General features: G+C 39.6%; 1 protein-coding gene across 1 annotated transcript in view; it reads right to left on the bottom strand.

Moving 5' to 3' along the window:
• LOC117546028 (collagen alpha-5(IV) chain-like) overlaps nt 1-19,380 on the bottom strand; it is a 72,425-nt gene that overhangs the window by 42,759 nt on the left and 10,286 nt on the right. The window contains 5 exon segments of the mRNA XM_034216109.1: nt 39-101; nt 1,991-2,035; nt 2,346-2,390; nt 2,922-3,011; nt 3,103-3,159. Of these exon segments, the coding sequence (XP_034072000.1) occupies nt 39-101; nt 1,991-2,035; nt 2,346-2,390; nt 2,922-3,011; nt 3,103-3,159 (300 nt within the window).

Raw genomic sequence — 19,380 nt, 5'->3', positions numbered from 1 at the left:
TTTTAGAAAATGCTTTATTTTAACTATTGATCAGGTACCTTTGTCCCGTTGCAGCCCGCAATTCCTCTCGGCCCTGGAGGTCCATCCTGGCCGGGCAGACCCTGAGGAAACACAACGTAAACAGGAAGTCACATCTCACATACTTCCTGGGTTTTAGATTTAAAAATTGTTTTTGTTCAAATCAACCAGAATCACTACTCAAAGGAAAGATTATATGTAATTTCCATGTCATAAAAATTAGTAATATCAAATTGAATTGATTGTAAACATATAATTTTATAAATGGTACATTTATTTATTTTCTAGTTATTTATATAATGATTTTTTGTACCCAAATCTATGTGTTTTAAAATTGTAATAAATCACTTTTAATCGATATATTTGATTATCTGTTCTATTATGTGTTTGGCAATTTTTCCAATGTTTTTCAATGAAGAAAAAAAAGCGGTGTTAAATTATTCCTCGGGATTTAAGACGCGTTAAACTACTTTTAATAACTTATATTAAGAAAAAGCATTAATTGTTGATTAACTTAAGGCATGCTAAACGTTTTGCTAAATGGAACAAATATATGTTTAAATGTAATGCACCACCCGGCGGGCACGTAGAGTGACGCAAATCAAACACACACAATAGCTAACATGCTATAAATGCTAACATGGAGCATCATCCGGCGGTTTCTTCTTTGCTGAGGAACTGTTACCTTCGTTTCAGGACTTCCTGCTCTTTGCGGACTTGTTATATACCCGAAAAAGAATGAAGAAGTTAAAACTGAAGCTAAATAAGGATAACTTTGTGGTGTACGAGAGTCCCAAAATGACAGGTGATTAGCCGACAACACACACCTGTGCTACTGTAGCTTTAATGTAGCTAGGCAACACAAAAAGATCAACGGTTTTAATGTCAGAGCCAGAGATGGAAGAAGTTCTTATATCTTGTAAAAGTACTCAGATCTTGTAGTTTAGTAAATGTAAAAGTACTCAGATCTTGTACTTTAGTTTAGTAAATGTAGAAGTACTCAGATCTTGTACTTTAGTAAAAGTAGAAGTACTCAGATATTGTACAGTAGGCCTACAAGTAGAAGTACTCAGTAGGCTACTAGTCAACATTATGTGTGTGCATTACAAGTTGTGTATAAAGTGTGTGGCTACAGCTGCCATTTAATGCATATTTCTATAGGCTACTATATTTCAATGTTGTCTGCTTTAATGTTTTATTGATTGTTTAAATAAGTCTGAATATATTTAATTTGTGGCTTAATAATGCTTGTTGCACTCGCTGCCGTGCTCACTTGTAACTTACTGTCTGCATGTTGTCTCATTTTATGGTTAAGTCCATCAAAGCTGGTTTTTGTTTGACCAGTTGTGTACGCAGTGCTTCTCAAAGTGTGGTCCGCGGACCACTGGTGGTCCATGAGCGCCCCCTAGTGGTCCGTGAGTATATTGGTAACATTTCACATTTGAAATAAATAAAAGTTTTCCGCACTCTGGCAGGAATATCTCCGGAATGGAGCGAGCTTAAGTTTCACTTTCGATTGCCTGATATAGCCCAGCGCAACACCTTCATCACACATGTTGCCACTTGTTTGTACCATTTTCAGGCGATTTGTAATCTGTTCTAGAAAAACGATGTGTTTTTTGATATTTGTGGAGTTAGGTGGTCCGCGAGTGTTTTTTTATTGGTTAAGTGGTCCTTGGTATGAAAACGTTTGAGAAACACTGGTGTACAGGCTGCAAAGTGCATGGATAGAAAAGTAGTGTTTTATTGTTTGTTTGGACATATGTGTGGTGTCATATAAATATTACCCCTTTTGTTGCCTTTTGAGAAATGTAACGCTTACTCAGACTACATTAAAACGGACCTATCGTTTTACTTGTGATACTAATATTACCTGTTCTTGAGTAAAATATATTTGAAGTTACTGTACTTTTACTTAAAATATTCTAGTACTCTTTCCACCCTGCTTTTTCGATTATGTGGGAACACTTACGGGAAGTCCTGGCGTTCCTGGGAATCCTGGCAATCCAGATGGCCCCTTAGAAAGAAAATAGGAAAAATAGCCATTATTAGAAGATGCAGAAAATATTAAATAGAGTTTTTAGCCTGCGAATTGGGGACATCTGCTGGTCAGATGAGGGCATTACACTGTGAAGTATTTCCTGTTTTTACTGTGTTGGTGAATTAACATGGAAAACTACAGTAACTGAGATTAATCTATTTGACTAAACAATGGGATTAATCAAAAGTGAAGAGAATGAGTCAAATATGAATGTAAATCTGGTTGGATAAAGGTTTTTTTTACTCTGTTTGTGTCCAAAGTAAAGTATAAACAAACAAATACTTACTCTTATTCCTTTTGGACCATAAAGCCCCTGAGATCCATCGGTACCCTGAAAGGAAAAACAGACTGGATTAGAACAAATACTTACTCCAATATGTGTTCAAACCATAAAACACTTAAATTCTCAAATGATTGCGTTATAAAACACACAGCCTCCTTTGAATGGCCATGTTTTTCAACTTCTTTCAAATGTAATAGCAAAATTATGAAACATTTGAACCTTAAAGTTGAACATTTTCTTAATATTCAGTACTTATTGTTTTGATATTGACACCGAAACTCATTTGCAATGTACATGGAACAATTGAAAGGAAACCCCACCTTCATTATAAGAGCATACTCAACATTTACTACCTGATTACAAATCTGAATGCTTTGATTGTTGCTCCGTTTAGGAATTAAAATAACAACACATAACTAAAACAGGAACATATATTGCATAGCCATAAAAACTGCACTCATCCAAACTCATAAAAATACTCAATCCAAAGCCACTTTTCTCGTCTCCACTTCCCAACTCTTCCTTCGTTTTTTCCAGTAAAACTTTTCAAAACGTCTTCCAAATTGACTCCGAACCCACCTTCTCTCCTCTGCCTCCGATTGGCCCCTCAGGTCCGGGGAAACCTGGAACCCCTGGCTGTCCGGTGAGACCCGGGAAACCCCGTTCACCCTGCACAGAAACACAGAGAAATATAATCAAAAAGTCTTCCAACACTTTAGGGCTGCATGATTCTTTTAAAAATGGGTGGCGTTCTGCCTACCTTGGTTCCTTTTACTCCACTGCAGTCACATTTGGATCCCACACAGCCATGGCAAGCCTGTTGGGCGACAAGAAAGGGAGGGAGATGAGCATTTGTTTGTTGATATAAAAATACATATTATCGGTATTTTTATTCATTTAGTGGCACATTTGGCAACAAAAACACAATCTTACACTGACAACTGTGAGAAATGACTAAATAAAAACCCCAAAGCAGTTTAAAACCAAGTTCAAATAATGTTTTTTGGAAATATGTCTAAGTGAATATGTTATGAATCGGACACAAAACACTTCAGGGGGAACCACATTTTAAAAAAACTACACTTTTGGAGTTGTTTAATTGATAAATTCTCTTTTATTTTATGAATATCTATTGCTGTAATCCACCATCGCCACCAGAGGGCGCTCCATCATAACATGTCCACGCATTTCTTCCCAAAAGAGAAGTAGAAAAGTTCTCCATGCTTGTTTAATGATGCAAGGTCAGTGACAACCAGAAGATACAAGCTAACCTCAAATAAAGAGCGTTTATCTGAACTCAAACACATTCTCACTCCTCAGTTCAAAGGAGTGACAACGTGTTGGGTTAAAGCAGAGAGGGAGGGATGGGAGGAAGAATCTGTTGATTGACTTTCCCATGCTTGTTGATACAGCGGATGCCAGACGGGCATCGCTGCACGCATGCCAGGCAGGCGGGCGGTGAGAAAAGTCAGCATTCTTCAGTCTGTGCTGCCTTTTGTGAATCTGTGTTTGTGTGGATGGCTGTCAGGGTGCCAGTGTGTAAGAGAACGGCTACGACTCATTTTAAGGATGGAAGAAAAGTGTAGGAAATTCGTGTTTCGTTTACCAGAGTGCAAGGTGATGCCTTCAAATGCCCAACAATGTATTCATAGTGTTACAAAATACAAAAAAGTGCCAGATCGTAACATTTTAGACACAAAATAGGCAATAATTAGTGGAATATTTGACTATTAAAGCACAAAAATACATATATTTGCCCCCCTTAACTGATGAATGATGTACTGTAGTTTTTAATTGAAACGCAGTAGTGATTTCTGATCAGTCAAATCATTATTTAGTTTGGAAAATGTCAATAAATCCCCTTAATCATTTTCTGAGAGTGCAAGGGGTCGCCTTTTTAAAAGTCTGTTTTCTGCATCCAGTCCTAAACCCACAAATATTCAATACAAAAGCATCAGATCCAAACATTTTGGAAGCTAAAGTCGATTTGACAAAACATGCCAGACAAATTACAATCTCTGTTTCCAGCTTCTCAAATGTTAGGGTTATATTTGGGTGAATAAAACAAGGAATTTGAAAAGGCCGTCTTGGTTTCTAGAAGATATTTCTCACATCATACGACTAAACAACTTAATGACTCATCAAAAACGTATGTATACACTAACCGACCATCGAAATAATTGTTGATTCCTGGCAGAAAATGCAATTGATGTCAAATACAATCCTAAAAATTCCATAAATTGATTGAAAATTGTCCATTAAAAATCCCCAGCCTGCAAGGGGACTCTTCAAATGTCATATTTTATCTGACTGAACCCAGAGACATTAATGTACAGTGAAATAAATCCCATTTGAGACGCTGACACCAAACGATATTCGTGTCTTGATGTTAATTAAAGTGTTCCAGCTCAGTGAGAGGGTTAGAGTTAGGGTGTTCACGGGTTAGGGTGTTCACGGGTTAGGGTGTTCACGGGTTAGGGTGTTCACGGGTTAGGGTGTTCACGGGTCAGATTCATAATAATAACTGAGATCATCATCCAGACTCCCACAACACGTTAGCTCATAGACTGAGAGTTTAAAACCGCTCACGAGAAAACTACCGATGTGAAGCTGAGCGAAAACAATCCACTGGACTTCTTGTTTCTAATTCCTCCGACGTCGCCAGTTACTCCGTTGTTGATCAATCTGCAAATTGTATCAATGACCGTACTAGTGCATCCTGACTTATACATAACATACTTGATAAGTGACAAACAAGAAATAATGACGTTAAAAATAAAGTTGAATTATCATGTGCAACATTTGAATAACGTTAATTGTAGACAAAGTAAGTGATATGATGTCTAAATAACTAAAGAATAGCCACAAAAAAACACTTTTTATTGCGTTAAAAAAGGAGATAAATCAGTAAACAATACATTGAATACTTATTATGTTGCGAATAATCTTTGTTTACAGCTTTTTAATGCGAGTGACGAGCCATTTTAATAACTCAATCTGGGCTGTATCCGGTTTATTAAGCGACTTAACAACTAAACGACTTCATAAAATACTAATTTCAATAATCGATTGTGGAAAATCAGGCCAAGATTACAATAAGTGACAATTAACTGCCGTATAAAAGTGACACTGAAGTGAATTTAGAGAACTGTTGGCGGTAAAAACACGAATTTAATGAATCGGTTGTTTTAATAATCATTGATTTCAGGCCAAAATGGCCAGCCCTGTAACAATGACATTTAAGGGACTTTAAAGAAACTCAGGTAATTTAGTATTCAAAGTCAGGGTTAAGGGTTTAATTCCCACTTAGGCAAGAACACAAACTTTACTTCAAACACATCAGGAGTTATTTTTTCGTTTGACATCGAATGTGACGTATTGGCGATAAATACAAACTCTTATCTAGACTGTGTGTGTGTGTGTGTGTGTGTGTGTGTGTGTGTGTGTGTGTGTGGTGTGTGTGTGTGTGTGTGTGTGTGTGTGTGTGTGTGTGTGTGTGTGTGTGTGTGTGTGTGTGTGTGTGTGTGTGTGTGTGTGTGTGTGTGTGTGTGTGTGTGTGTGTGTGTGTGTGTGTGTGTGTGTGTGTGTGTGTGTGTGTGTGTGTGTGTGTGTGTGTGTGTGTGTGTGTGTGTGTGTGTGTGTGTGTGTGTGTGTGTGTGTGTGTGTGTGTGTGTTTACAAGCCCTGGATCTCCAGATTAGTCTCTGGTCTGCTTCAGCTCAATGCAGTCTGCTCTCCCACGCCCCGGCCTGCAGCTTACTCTCCTCCATCTCTCTACATCTGCCGTCTCTGCACTCGTCCCTTTTTCCCCCCATTGACATGCATTAATCCAGGAAGGCATGACAGAGCTCTCTTTCTCCAATAGGGCTTTAAAACACTCACAGATACTCAAACCCCCAGAGCTTTCCTTAGGGACAGACACACACTCTTTGCTTTTGAGAAATGTCCTCAAAATCCTAATATGGACTGCACTGTGGTTCCAGAGTGTTTACTTCAACCATATCATCGCCAGTCAGGATTCTAGTAAACCAAATGTGTATGCTAGACAATAATCAGCATATTAATCAATAATTGGAAATAATTGTCAGTTGCAGCCCTGGTTAAAGCATGAAGGGAGAAAAATATACTGAAGAATAATCAAACATTAATCTCAAAGTGACCTGTTTGACCCTAAAGTGATTTACGTTAATGTATTATATTAATTATGTAAAATGTTCCTATCCTTCCAAAACTAGTATTACATCTGTTGGCACTCGTCTTAATAAAAACAGGAATAGTCACACACACGTTTCTGATTAGAACATTTACAAATTAACATTGTTTTCAATCTCGATATTATATTAGATATATATTTTCCTCCTTTCCTATCCTAGTGATTGTCCCTCGACCCCTTAGTTATCTCTCGTGACCCCTAGTAAGGTCCCGACCCTCAGCCTGAGAACCAGCACCTTATATATCTGTATTTTCACACGTATGAAAATCCACAAAATGTGTCATTGGATCATTCATACAACGTATTACTTATCTTCAACAACATTGAACTAATAGTTATGACGTTATATGAAGGGTTAGGGTACTGTAATTATTACAGTATTCATCTATTATACAGTACACATGTTTTAGGGTCTTAACGATGGTATACAAGCAGAATTGTGGATAGTTTTCTTAAATGTACCACTGCTGCAATACATTCCCCTTTGGACAAATCTTAATCTTAATGCCTTTTCCCTTTTTTCTACTTAAAAAATAAGAATATACGCTTGTTGCATGACATGCTATCAACAGTGTTGTTATGTAGCTGCAGGCTGAGGTGTTGCACTGCAGTGATTGTCTGCAACTGTTCTTCCCTCTGGGGTAAAATACCAGCCGGTAATGAAGTGAGCATGGTTTCAAAATGTGCCTGAATGCATCACCTCTGTCTCTCCATGCCTCCCCCCTCTGTCTCCCCCCCCCCATGTAATCCACTTAGAGAGGTCAGTGAGCTGCAGATATTTGCTCCACTCCCTTCGTCTGTTAGCTCTCTCTCTCTAGGTATCAGTATGTAGTGTCTCTACTTTAAAGAGTCCTCTCCTGCTGATGTTCAGGTGTATATCAGTATGTAGTGTGTCTACTTTAAAGAGTCCTCTCCTGCTGATGTTCAGGTGTATATCAGTATGTAGTGTCTCTACTTTAAAGAGTCCTCTCCTGCTGATGTTCAGGTGTATATCAGTATGTAGTGTCTCTACTTTAAAGAGTCCTCTCCTGCTGATGTTCAGGTGTATATCAGTATGTAGTGTCTCTACTTTAAAGAGTCCTCTCCTGATGATGTTCAGGTGTATATCAGTATGTAGTGTCTCTACTTTAAAGAGTCCTCTCCTGCTGATGTTCAGGTGTATATCAGTATGTAGTGTCTCTACTTTAAAGAGTCCTCTCCTGCTGGTGTGCAGGTGTATATCAGTATGTAGTGTCTCTACTTTAAAGAGTCCTCTCCTGCTGATGTTCAGGTGTATATCAGTATGTAGTGTCTCTCCTTTAAAGAGTCCTCTCCTGCTGATGTTCAGGTGTATATCAGTATGTAGTGTCTCTACTTTAAAGAGTCCTCTCCTGCTGATGTTCAGGTGTATATCAGTATGTAGTGTCTCTACTTTAAAGAGTCCTCTCCTGCTGATGTTCAGGTGTATATCAGTATGTAGTGTCTCTACTTTAAAGAGTCCTCTCCTGCTGATGTTCAGGTGTATATCAGTATGTAGAGTCTCTACTTTAAAGAGTCCTCTCCTGCTGATGTTCAGGTGTATATCAGTATGTAGTGTCTCTACTTTAAAGAGTCCTCTCCTGCTGATGTTCAGGTGTATATCAGTATGTAGTGTCTCTACTTTAAAGAGTCCTCTCCTGCTGATGTTCAGGTGTATATCAGTATGTAGAGTCTCTACTTTAAAGAGTCCTCTCCTGCTGATGTTCAGGTGTATATTAGTATGTAGTGTCTCTACTTTAAAGAGTCCTCTCCTGCTGATGTTCAGGTGTATATCAGTATGTAGTGTCTCTACTTTAAAGAGTCCTCTCCTGCTGATGTTCAGGTGTATATCAGTATGTAGTGTCTCTACTTTAAAGAGTCCTCTCCTGCTGATGTTCAGGTGTATATCAGTATGTAGTGTCTCTACTTTAAAGAGTCCTCTCCTGCTGATGTTCAGGTGTATATCAGTATGTAGTGTCTCTACTTTAAAGAGTCCTCTCCTGCTGATGTTCAGGTGTATATCAGTATGTAGTGTCTCTACTTTAAAGAGTCCTCTCCTGCTGATGTTCAGGTGTATATCAGTATGTAGTGTCTCTACTTTAAAGAGTCCTCTCCTGCTGATGTTCAGGTTCATATTAGTATGTGTAAAAATCTTCCTTTTTGGTATTTTAAGTATATTTATATGATACCTTCCTTAAGTTTGCATTGATTGTTCTTGTAACATAGTATTTCTCCACTAGGGGAGGGTGTTCTAACACTAGTGCATCTTCCTCTACTCACCAAAGAAATGGTGATAAATGGCGTAGGAGTTTCTGAGCGGTGGATTTATGTACTGTAAGTAAAAAAGAAAAAGCGCTATAGGTATAAAGTGATGGAGGGTGAGCGGAAGGCATGGACCGGGGATTAGACTGGCGAGACTGGAATTCCCCCGCTCATCAAAGACTGATGATTACACACACACACACACACACACACACACACACACACACACACACTGATACACCGCACTGCCAATAGACAGATACTCTCATGTAGTACACACACAGCTGCCATCATTAATACACAATTCAACCACAACTGATGACTTCTGCTCTTCAACACTTATCACAGATCAGCAGCCAGAAACCACAATGTAGAACACACACACACACACACACACACACACACACACACACACACACACACACACACACACACACACACACACACACACACACACACACACACAATACGGTATGTGATGAAGAATTAAGTTTTCCTATTTGGAAAGAGAGAGAAATGTCCTCCTTTTTTAAACCCCCATAAGGTTGAGAATATATCATGGCTCAGCATACGAGTGTGTGTCCTACATCTGCGTGTTTAAAATACATGTGTGTGTGTGTGTGTTTTCCTTGTTCTGGTTGGGTGGCACTGCAGGCCCCGAGCCGTTGATCCCTTTCATCGCCGCCGGACTTTGACTACTTCAAGGTGCTGAGCGAACACCAAACCAAATATTTTCACTAACTCTAAAAACAAAAAAAACAAACAATAAATCCAACCATGTGTCTTTTCACTAACTGGCTCTTTGGAAGAGGAAGACCCCCGACTGTCACACACACACACACACACACACACACACACACACACACACACACACACACACACACACACACACACACACACACACACCACACACACCCCACACACACACACACACACACACACACACACACACACACACACACACAGGACCAGGAATTCCATTGATATTCCCAGGAATTCTCTTTCCTTCTAAACCCAGTTTTCTCTTCTCTTTTCATTTAATGAACGTTGACCTCAAGCGACCTCCCACTGAGAGACACCTTGAGCATTTCAAGGCTCCAAACCTCCTTCATTCTGTGAGAAATTCAGCATTATTGCATCCTAAATACTGCGGGAAGAAAACACACTTTTTCTAGGGAGTGTTGGGAAGTTCCTCAAACATATTATACATTTGGTATTGCTATACTTTTACTTAAGTAACCATCTGAGTACCTCTACAACCGCTGGATTTAATCTAAACAGGCCTGCAGAGGGAAAGGTAAACACACACACACACATACACACATACACACACACACACACACACACACACACATATATAATTCCTTCCCCTGGAGGTATGGAGACCCACCCCGGCCCTCCCTTTCTTCCTCAGGTTCAAACTTGCCTCTCGACGTCGTTCTGAAACGCTGAAAATACATCACCGCTTGGCACGAAAGCGCCGTAGCTACGGGCAACGAGAAATTAGAGAGGGGAGCGGCGGCTCGGCAGCTGCCGCGGAGGAAGACGGGAGACAAAGGTATACACCTTCTGACTCTCTGGAAGACTGGGTGGAGGTTCAGCGATGCGTTCAGGGTCATCGGACACATCTGTGTGGTCCAGAACTGATTTTCTCTTTGGACTCGTTCAGTCCAACGCACAGGGGTGTGACCGCTCTCTTTGTCTTTTAAGTACATTTACTCAAGTACAATTTTGATGTACTTGTACTTTACTTGAGTATTTACATTTGATGCTACATTGTACCTCTACTCTCTAAAACATATCATATTATTCTGGAATGGACCAATCTGCACGATCACTACTTTTACTGTCGCTACTTTCACTATATTTTGATGAGAATACTTTCCTACTTTTACTTGAGTAACATTTTGAATGCAGGACTTTTACTGTAACAAAGTATTCCTACACTCTGGTACTTCTCCTTTTACTCAAGTACAAGATCTGAGTACTTCTACTTTTACTCAATAAGGTCTGAGTATTCTACTTTTATTCAAGTACAAGATCTGAGTACTTCTACTTTTACTCAAGTACAAGATCTGAGTACTTCTGCTTTTACTCAAGTACAAGATCTGAGTACTTCTACTTTTACTCAAGTACAAGGTCTGAGTAATTCTACTTTTACTCAAGTACAAGATCTGAGTACTTCTGCTTTTACTCAAGTACAAGGTCTGAGTAATTCTACTTTTACTCAAGTACAAGATCTGAGTACTTCTACTTTTACTCAAGTACAAGATCTGAGTACTTCTACTTTTACTCAAGTACAAGACCTGAGTACTTCTAATTTTACTCAAGTACAAGATATGAGTACTTCTACTTTTACTCAAGTACAAGATCTGAGTACTTCTACTCTTACTCAAGTACAAGGTCTGAGTACTTCTACTTTTACTCAAGTACAAGGTCTGAGTACTTCTACTTTTACTCAATAAGGTCTGAGTACTTCTACTTTTACTCAAGTACAAGATCTGAGTGCTTCTACTTTTACTCAAGTACAAGATCTGAGTACTTCTACTTTTACTCAAGTACAAGATCTGAGTACTTCTACTTTTACTCAAGTACAATATCTGAGTACTTCTGCTTTTACTCAAGTACAAGATCTGAGTACTTCTACTTTTACTCAAGTACAAGGTCTGAGTAATTCTACTTTTACTCAAGTACAAGATCTGAGTGCTTCTACTTTTACTCAAGTACAAGATCTGAGTACTTCTACTTTTACTCAAGTAGGCCTACAAGATCTGAGTACTTCTACTTTTACTCAAGTACAAGATCTGAGTACTTCTACTTTTACTCAAGTACAAGATCTGAGTACTTCTGCTTTTACTCAAGTACAAGATCTGAGTACTTCTACTTTTACTCAAGTACAAGGTCTGAGTAATTCTACTTTTACTCAAGTACAAGATCTGAGTACTTCTACTTTTACTCAAGTACAAGATCTGAGTACTTCTACTTTTACTCAAGTACAAGACCTGAGTGCTTCTACTTTTACTCAAGTACAAGATCTGAGTACTTCTACTTTTACTCAAGTACAAGATCTGAGTACTTCTACTTTTTTAAACGAGTACTTGTTTTATGTCAGATATATTTATGATGCATTGTGGGAGGAGCCTGGGACTTTAGCTGTTCATTGCCATATCTACACTGTAGCTGTGCATATGACAATAAAGCTTTTAAATCTTGAATCTTATTAGGTCCAATCCAAACATCTCACATTTCTCAAAGTCCACATCTGTTTAATACTGTGGAGCGATCTCCTCCTCGCGTCCGTAGACCGAGCGGTGAAACCTGCACGCTGGAGCTGTGTCTCTGTTTGGATGAACCGCAGCTTAACCTCAATATTTACCCATGAGCCTTTGCTGTAGACACAACAAGATAGCAGTGGCTTTATCTGGCAGATAGTGGGACGGAGGAGGAGTGTTTGACTTCTCTCTGAGTGAGACTGAACGATACAGGGTTTCATGTGTTGGCAAAAGTATTTAACGCTCCGAGATAAGCGCCATTTGATCCCCTTTCAAATTCACAAGTGTACATCTGCTCCTGTTAGAGCCTCTACTCGTCTAGTTTCAGGCTTTTCAACATTACGTTGGTGTTTCCCCCAATCTGTCGACACAAAGCTGGACACATTACACCGTTGGGGACGATTAGCAGCTCTCTGAATAGTACATCTTTGGCACTTTAATGCACATTTTATCATTAGTTTTTGGTTTTATTCTGTTATTAAATGTGCATTTTGATGAGTTACGCTTTGCTGACTTGTTGCTTTTTGCATCTTAGTGTGTCTCTTCTATATTCTAATTTGTTTGGCGGATATTTTGTCATGTTTTATTGATGTATTTGCATGCTGCATTTTCCTTTCTACTTGTTGTAATTGCATTTAAGTCAGCTAAAGTCATATACACTCACATATTATTATATTTGTAAGCGCTAAGAATCCCCTTTATTGGAGCTAAAGTCCAAACTACAGTATAAAGTGCATCTTTGCTGCTACCTGTGCATGTGTAGTTCCACGTCTTCACCACATGAGGGCAGTGTGAAGTGAAGCATGCAGGTAATAAGATGCAACACATCTCATTCACATCAGAGACTTTAAATAGGAATTCATGAATCAAAATGCCATAAAGAAGCACTATTTTATATGTCTTACATGTTGTCCATCATGAATACGTTGCTTTCTAGCTGCTGTCTGGCTCTCCTCAACGTGCTCTCTCTCGCTCCACTCTGATCTGATCTGAGGAGGAGAAGCAGGTCACAGCAGGTCCTCTGCCCTGCCTACATTTCTCTTAACTATCCTCACTTCAAAATGCCTCTAAATGAGAACACACACACACACACACACACACACACACACACACGCACACACACTTTGAGAGGGGAAATCAATTTAAAATGTCCAGTGAAAATCATCCAAAATGTCAACTCTTATTTGCAGGTTTTGGGCATTTATGTTTGTTTTAAGACATAAGATCATTTTCGCAACCTACAACTGCTTATGTAACCCTTTTTGATGTGAATAATTAATCTAAAAGTGAGTTAGAAAGTGAGCAAAGTCAGTTTTTGAAAATAAAAAAGGACCAGATTCTTGATAAACACATTTTAATAAATATCTATTTCTAAACGCATGAATCTGATAATCAATTGTTGAATCAGAAGACAGGATGGCTCTAAAATATGTTATTGATTGGAAACACGTAAATCTCAGGTAACTTTCCTCTTCCTGGTTTCCTTAACTCCTTCACTTTATCTCTCTTTCTTATCCTCTCTCGTCATCTTTTTTCCTTTTCAGCTCCACATTTGTTCCACCTCTCGTCTCCACCTGTCCCTCCACCCTCTCTTCTTCTTCTTCTTCTTCTCTCTCTGCGCTCGGGCAGATGTCTGATATTTCCCGTTGTTCTGACTGGCGGGGGTCTGTTTGTCTAGAGGAGACTAGGAATGCTGTGTATTCAGTGTTGACACACACACACACACACACACACACACACACACACACACACACACACTCATACCATGTATACATCACTTCAGGGGACATTACATTGACTTACATGCATTTCCTGGAGAATTATCCTAACCTTAACCAACACATGCCTAACCCTAACCCTAACCAAGTCTTCACCCTAACATGTATGATTCCCCTCATGGAGACCTCCATTATGTCCCCATAAGGGAGGCGAGTCCCCACACGTGACTGTGTAAACAGATGTAGGTCCCCACAAGGATAGTAATGCTAGGACACACACACACACACACACACACACACACACACACACACACACACACACACACACACACACACACACACACACACACAGCCTGTAGATTAAGCATTAAAAGCCAAGAGAAAAAGAGGTATGTCTTTATATTTGAAAATGTAATGTCAATACAGCAAAATTGTCTCACTCATACACACTCAAACACACACGCAGCCACAACATATTCCTTTGCTTTAACCCACCACACAACGATAAATGCCAATTAGGGAAAATCACTTAGCAAAATAATACATTTTCAATCTAAAACTTGCTTTGATCCCAATTAAAACACACCACACATGAGGGAGTATCTTTTGATCAGGCTCCCAGTTTAGAGCCTTAAATAATCTGACTATGACATTAACTCTTCGGGAGGCTTAATAAAATCATTCTATGTTGATTGGTCCTTTGATTTGTCACATATCTGTCCATCCAAACCAATACACAGAAGAAAACTGTGCAAAAAGTCATCCAAAATCCAAGGTACAACCATGAACACGACACAGTAATCTCTCTAAACACTTCCCGAAAATGTTATACGAGCTAAAGACAGAAGATAAAATACACTGATATTATATTATTTTATTCATCGTAATACTTCTAAATGACTAATGTGTTAACAAGTGTTGGATCAGGTGCCTCCTTCCTCCCCCGGTGTCACTAAACAATGTGAAAAATGCTCCTGAGAGACCAGCATGCACCTCACTGCCGAACATTATCCTCCGACTGCATGCTAACGGCTTAGCTGCATACCAGCCAACATACTGACCTGGGATTAACAAAGACCAGGACGAACACACACACACACACACACACACACACACACACACACACACACACACACACACACACACACACACACACACACACACACACACACACACACACACACACACACACTGATACCCAGCGGTGTGCAGTACAAACAGAATGTGTGACCTATGTATGTACAGTACAAGGTATTAGGATATGAACAGGGACACTGAGCTGATGAAGAGTTGAGGAAAGGAAGAAGGAGGTGATTAGGAGAGAGACAAAGAAAGAAGTCAAACGGAATTAAATTGAAGACTCAAACGAATGTATATTATGTGACAATAAAGGATGTTTGAGAGATAGCTCCTTAAGGCTACTTTGTTGGCTTGGTTATCAAAACAAAATCGGTTTTCGATTTGATTTACCCGTAGATTTACGAAGAGTTTTAAGGTATCAGTTTTTTATTTGGTGTTAAGGCCAAGAAATGTAATTTTGTTTCTGCCTCACTGCAAAAAAAATTACCGTACTTTACCTGTAAAGTTAGCAATTAGCTCATAAACGTAGTATATATAGCATTTGGCGGCTAAAGACGTTTTTGGTGGTGGGGACCAAAACAGAGCAAAACAAAAAGTAATTATCTGACTTACAATCATCAGCTGGCCAAAAATGAATACTATTATTCCTTATAATATCTTCTAGATGAAAGCTTTACAATAAAATACATCAAATATTGTGTTATAGTTAGTTCTGCTGCCCTTAAGAGGCAGAACAAGCACTTAATGCTGGTTTAAATAAGGCGCGAGTTAAAAAAGTCATGCACCTTTCCCACACTTACTACAACAACATCACATTATTCCACCTCTGCTCCTGAGAGAATAGAGGCAACATTCTTCCAAATACAAGATGTTCTTGTCAGGAAAATGTAAAACATCTCCATATTTTTAGGCAAGGAGAGAAGGAGGCAGCAGCCAAGGAGATGAAATGTGTTTCTGTAGCTTGTCTTTGGCTTTGAAACGACTCCGTCTAGACAAGTATATAAAACCTAATGTGGTAACTGTACACAAGAAACAGTAGCTAGACACACACCACACACACACACACACACACACACACACACACACACACACACACACACACACACACACACACACACACACACACACACACACCATGTATACATCACTTCAGGGAACATTACATTGACTTACATGCATTTCCTGGAGACTTATCCTAACCTGTGTAAACAGATTTAGGTCCCCACAAGGATGGTAATGCTAGGTCACACACACACACACACACACACACACACACACACACACACACACACACACACACACACACACACACACACACACACACACACACACACACACACACACACACACACACACACACACACACACACCATGTGTTCCCATGTGGTTTCTGGGGAAGCCCTGTTTCCTTGTGAGTGGTGTGATTAGAGAAACAGGTGTTCAAAATGAACGAGGAAGCTTTTAAAGTGGAGTGAGAGACGGGAGAAAAACACAGAAGAGAGAAGCAGATTCCTCCCACACTGAAGTCGATTCAGCTGCAGTCAAAACAGCTTTCTGCCTTTTTGAAGTAGCTCTGACGACCTCATTCACTCGTCTATCGGCACGATAAAGTGTGTGTGTGTTGTGTTTTATCGCTGCTCGCCATCAGTCTCATATCAGATGCACAGATTGAGAGTGAGGCGAGATGGAGGATGGCAAGTAGTAAAGGTAGAAGAAGGAGGTTGGATTTTATATAAAGAGGTTGATTGGTGGACTTCGCCGTCAATCAACATATCAATATTCTGGTGCATTATGAGTGAAGCTAGTTGATTGGTTGTTGCCCCTACTACTTGTGTTTTGTTGAGGCATCAAAACAAAATTACGTTTGCTCCTGTAGAAATGTTGAACTACTTATATAAGTTAATGTCTTTATTATGGTTCTTTTTGTTTAAAGGTCACATGTCATGGCCATTTCCACTGATCATAATTCCATTGTTGAGGTCTACTAGAATAGATTTATACTGTGCAATTTTCCAAACTCACATTGTTTCGCATACAGCATCTCTGTAAACTACGTGTATTCACTCTCTCCACTAAACGGCTCGTTGCAGCTCTTGCCCCCCCCCTCCCTGTGAGCCCAGTGTGCTCCGATTGGTCGGGACCAGTCGGGACGTTGTGAATCGCGCTGAGCTCCGTGGAGGTGTGATTTCCTTGTTTAGCGAAACACAGCCAAACTCATCCTGAGCACACACAAAGTCACAGCCGAAGTAAAAACAATAAGTGTGGCTTGATATTGAGTAAGAAAAAGGTTGATAAACGCTGTGAGAATGGGTCTGCAGAGAGAACGGGTCTGCAGAGAGAATGGGTCTGCAGAGAGAATGGGTCTGCAGAGAGAATTTCGCCGCGATGCCAACTGTCTGTTATCAGCCTGCAGCCAGGGAGGAGAGATCAGCAGAGCTGCCTGCACTGAGTGTGTGAGGAAGTCCGTGGATTGGTCAATTTGGACCAATCAGCGGGGGCTTAACGTAACGGCTCCGCGGACGTAACGTAACGGCTCCACGGATTGGTCCATTTGGTTCCGGGGACGACATGACATCATGATGTACCCGGAAGAATCAAATGGACAGTGACGTATCTCCAACGAGGCGTTTTGGGGAGGTATTTTCTGTGTTAGAGTTTACTCGCTACAGGGTGTACTTTGAAGGTTTTGACTCTGCAGACCGTTTACATGCAGAAAAACCTTCATAACACACAAGGGGACGGGTAATAACCGGAAAAGCATGACATGTCACCATTAAATATATCTCATTCTAGCCCATATTATCTGGAAAACGATAGGGGGAAAGGACACTCGGTAAAGAAATATATTTACTATTATTAAACTTGCTTAAATGTTGCTTTGAGAAACAAGGTTTGTTTTTGAATCTCGTCCATTTTGGCCAATTAGTAATGAAGTCGTTGTTTGGCTAAAGTTTGAGAAAGTTGTCCCAAAAATATCACAAATATTCTTGGTTGGTTGCATTACTGTTTTGTAATATTGGATGTGTTTTAGAAGTGGAATAAATGCTTCTAGCGTTAAAAGAAGATGCACAGAGAAAAAGACACTAGAGGAGAAACAGGAGACGGGGGGGGGGGGGGGGGGGGGGGATGCAGATAATAATAAAAAGGCGTTGAAGGATTTAAAGACGAGGCGAGTCGGCTCGGGTTTGGACTGCAATCACAAATATTTATTAATAAGCACTTCAGGGGGAGCTGTATAAAACACAGGTGAGAGAGAAAGGAGACGTCTGTAGATCAAGGTCACCAGGGCCCAGGAGTTCAACACTTTGAATCCCTATCTGATCAGATCAGATTTATCTTTTGGGGAGTTCAAAACCAAAAAACAGGATTAGGATCACTTTGATATCAGATCAGGAAATCCAATCCAAGCTTTAATCTGGATCAAATCTTCAAAATGGGTAGTTCAAACCGAACACAGGATTGGGATCAGTTTGATCCCAAAAAACTGGATTATCCTGATCCCACCAGAGGGGTGGGTTTCCAGTGGATTACCAGAGCAACATGTACTGTACCATTTATTTTAAAATATGTTTCAATTTAAATTAGATGGCAAAGTTTGTTAACTGAAATAATACACCATTTTTAGCCTTCATGGGAAATACATTGTATTTTTTCCATTTTTGCTCACGTTTGTGGGGGCCTATTTTGTTTTCAACCAAATGTCGATGACATAAATGTTTATGCTCATAAAAGTATCACAGCAAAGATTGTCAATCACAAATGTAATTTAGATTAAAGTAAAAATATCTTCAACAAAAAAAAGTCCATCATCTGTCATCACCTTTCAAATAAAAAAATATAATTAGACATTATAGATGTCTCTGCAATGTGGTCTCTTGTCTTCCTTGTAGTATTTTTCATATCCACTAGATGGTGCTCGGTAGGATTAAAGCACTGATATTCAGGATCTAGTCATCTTGAAAAGTCGTAATCTGGATCAGGCTGATCCTATCCTGAATTGCTTTGAACTCCAGGGACAACATTTGGCCGACTTGTCTGATCCTGGATCACAAAAAATGGGATTTCAAAATCTGATCGGATCTGATTGAGATTAAAAGTTTTGAACTCCTGGGCCCAGATGATCTCAGACAGATTAGAACTCAAGAATGCATAACAACAAATGCTCCTTGCTTACAAGATAGTATGGGATACGTTCCTCTATTCAAATTAGTCTTTCGGTTATTTTACTTTGAGCTTATTGTTTGTTCTCTTCCCACTTTATCTCATTTTGCTTTGTCCCTAAGCAGCGTTCGGTGTTTCTTTAGGCTTTAAAGTTAGTCTTCCCTAACACACAAGAGAGCGAGGGATATAAAAGGAGGACGGGATGTCTTGTGACTGTTCTGTGTAGGTGGACCTGTGAGGGAGCCAATTGGATCTTAATCACAAACACACACATGTCCACACCTCAAGAGATCATTCAAATGGCAAAGTCCACTTGAGAACACGAGCATCAAGGAA

This window comes from Gymnodraco acuticeps, unplaced genomic scaffold (genome assembly GCF_902827175.1).
Source record: "Gymnodraco acuticeps unplaced genomic scaffold, fGymAcu1.1, whole genome shotgun sequence".
In the NCBI taxonomy this organism is placed as follows: Eukaryota; Metazoa; Chordata; class Actinopteri; order Perciformes; family Bathydraconidae; genus Gymnodraco; species Gymnodraco acuticeps.
Note: the sequence above shows the minus strand (reverse complement) of the source record. Positions and strands in the feature narration are given on the sequence as shown.